Source organism: Talpa occidentalis, unplaced genomic scaffold (assembly GCF_014898055.3).
Source record: "Talpa occidentalis isolate TD23 unplaced genomic scaffold, MPIMG_talOcc4v2.1 talOcc4.6, whole genome shotgun sequence".
Classification (NCBI taxonomy): Eukaryota; Metazoa; Chordata; class Mammalia; order Eulipotyphla; family Talpidae; genus Talpa; species Talpa occidentalis.
The window spans coordinates 1,226,014-1,228,791 of NW_023604972.1; the positions used below are offsets into that span (position 1 = coordinate 1,226,014).

General features: G+C 76.6%; 1 protein-coding gene across 1 annotated transcript; it reads left to right on the plus strand.

Annotated features, from left to right (window-relative positions):
* Window positions 1-263: 263 nt before the first annotated feature.
* Window positions 264-1,670, plus strand: ADRA2C (adrenoceptor alpha 2C). The gene has a single exon (XM_037529964.1). It carries the CDS (start codon window positions 264-266, stop codon window positions 1,668-1,670), a length of 1,407 nt encoding a protein of 468 aa, XP_037385861.1.
* The last annotated feature ends 1,108 nt before the right edge of the window (window positions 1,671-2,778 follow it).

Genomic DNA, 2,778 nt, shown 5'->3' on the forward strand with positions numbered 1-2,778 from the left:
CCGGGGCCTGCCCCCTCCCCTCGCCGCGCGCCGCGCCGCGCCGCTCCGGGCGCCTCCCGCTCTGCACTCGCGCGCGCCGGGGCGGGAGCCGCAGCCGCCTCTCCGCGCGCTCCCCGCCGCGCCGCCACGGCCCGGGCCGGCTGCGGGCGCCGCGGTCCCCGGAGGGCGGGCGGCGATGCGGGCGCCGGCGCGGGCCGGGGGGCGCCCGAGCTGCGGCGGCTGCGCCCCGGGCCCGCGCGGGCCCGCGTAGCGCGGCGCGGACCATGGCGGCCCCGGCGCTGGCGGCGGCGCTGGCGGCGGCGACCGGCCCCAACGCGAGCGGCGCGGCCGCCAACGCCTCGGGCGCCGCGCGGGGGGCCGGCGCGGGGCCGCCCCCGGGCCAGTACTCGGCGGGCGCCGCGGCGGGGCTGGCGGCGCTGGTGGGCGTCCTCATCGTCTTCACCGTGGTGGGCAACGTGCTGGTGGTGATCGCCGTGCTGACCAGCCGCGCGCTGCGGGCGCCGCAGAACCTGTTCCTCGTGTCGCTGGCCTCGGCCGACATCCTGGTGGCCACGCTGGTCATGCCCTTCTCGCTGGCCAACGAGCTCATGGCCTACTGGTACTTCGGGCAGGTGTGGTGCGGCGTGTACCTGGCGCTCGACGTGCTCTTCTGCACCTCGTCCATCGTGCACCTGTGCGCCATCAGCCTGGACCGCTACTGGTCCGTGACGCGCGCCGTCGAGTACAACCTGCAGCGCACGCCGCGGCGCGTCAAGGCCACCATCGTGGCGGTGTGGCTCATCTCGGCCGTCATCTCCTTCCCGCCGCTCGTGTCGCTGTACCGCCGGCCCGACGGCGCCGCCTACCCGCAGTGCGGCCTCAACGACGAGACCTGGTACATCCTGAGCTCCTGCGTGGGCTCCTTCTTCGCGCCCTGCCTCATCATGGGCCTGGTCTACGCGCGCATCTACCGGGTGGCCAAGCGGCGCACGCGCTCGCTCAGCGAGAAGCGCGCGCCCGGCGGCCCCGACGGCGCGGCGCCGCCCACGGAGAACGGGCTGGGCGCGGGCGAGAACGGGCACTGCGCGCCCCCGCGCCGCCCGCGCGCCGGCGCGGCGCCCGAGGACAGCCCCGAGGACAGCCCCGGCGGCGGCGGCGCGGGGCGGGGGGCGGCCGGGGGGCGGCGGCGCCGGGGCGCGCTGCGGCGGGGCGGCCGGCGGCGCGCGGCGGCGGCGGGCGAGGGGGGCGCGGCCGGCGCGGACGGGCGGGGGCCCGCGGGCCCGGCCGACCCCGGCGCGCTGGCCGCCGCGCGCGCCCCGGGCCCCGGCGGCCGCCTGTCCCGCGCCAGCGCGCGCTCCGTCGAGTTCTTCCTGTCGCGCCGGCGCCGCGCGCGCAGCAGCCTGTGCCGCCGCAAGGTGGCCCAGGCGCGCGAGAAGCGCTTCACCTTCGTGCTGGCCGTGGTCATGGGCGTGTTCGTGCTCTGCTGGTTCCCCTTCTTCTTCAGCTACAGCCTGTACGGCATCTGCCGCGAGGCCTGCCGCGTGCCCGGGCCGCTCTTCAAGTTCTTCTTCTGGATCGGCTACTGCAACAGCTCGCTCAACCCGGTCATCTACACCGTCTTCAACCAGGACTTCCGCCGCTCCTTCCAGCACATCCTCTTCCGCCGGCGCCGGCGCGGCTTCAGGCAGTGACCGGCGCCCCGCGGGCCTGGGCCTGGGCCGGCCGGGCCGGACTGTCCGCGCGGCGCCGGGGAGGGCGCGGGCGGCGAGCGGGGCGGCCCCTCGCTCCGCTTCTCGGCCAGGGCTGCCCGGGGGCCGCGGCCGCAGACTGCACGCGGGTGCGGGCAGAGCCCCCCGCGCCACCCCGCGCCCACCCCGCGCCCCTCCAGCGAGGGCGGCCCGCCCGGGGCGCGCGCGGCCGGAGCCCCTGACGGTCTTTGGTCGTTGACTGTATTTCAGTGTTTGCCAAAAACGACAGCCTCCGCAGCCACACTATTTTCTAAATAAACCTTTGTAATCTAGGTGTCCCTGGCGCCCTGGGCCGCAGCGGCGGGCCCCCAGCCTGCGCCCTGGGGGAGGAGGAGGAGCAGGGCGTCCCGGGGAAGCGCTTAGCAGGGGGACGGTCCCCCGTCGCACTGCTGCCCGGGCAGCCCCGGCCCAGGGTGGGGTGGGCGCGCTGCGTCCGGCCTGCTCTGCTGCCCCCGAAGCTTTGGGACAGTCCCCGGCCTCTCGACACTGGTGGACCTGCCGCCGGGGAGGTCCCTCCGGGAAGCAGCGCCCCGCAGCACCCGTCCAGTCCGGAGCAGAGGGAGAGGGTGGAGGCCAGGCGGGCCGAGCCCCTGCCCCGGCCAGAGGTGTCTCTGGAGCCCAGGTGCTGGGGAGGGAAAGCCTGGGCTGGCTGCAGGAGGTGCTGGAGCCCCGCCTCTGAGCCTGGGCTCCCCCAGTGCAGCCAGCCTGGGCCCTGGTGTCTGTCCTCACCCCGACAAGGCTGGGGTGGTGGTGGGAGGAAGGGACTGGCCGTGGCGGAGCAGGCGCCCCTCCTGGGCAGCACCAGTCCCCGCGGCCCGGGAGCTCTGGGACAGTGGGGATGGGGGTGGTGGCAGGACCTGGCATTGCAGGGGAGGGGGCGCCTGTCCACGGCACACATGCCCACCAGCAGGCACGCTCGCACACACGTGAGCTCGGGGGCTGGAGTGGCCTGTGTTGCCCCTGCGCCCCCTGTCTGTCAGCCTAGGGCTCCCCTGAATCGGCACCCCTCTTCCTTGGCTTGGGGTGGCCTGAGGTCTGTCCTGGGGAGGGC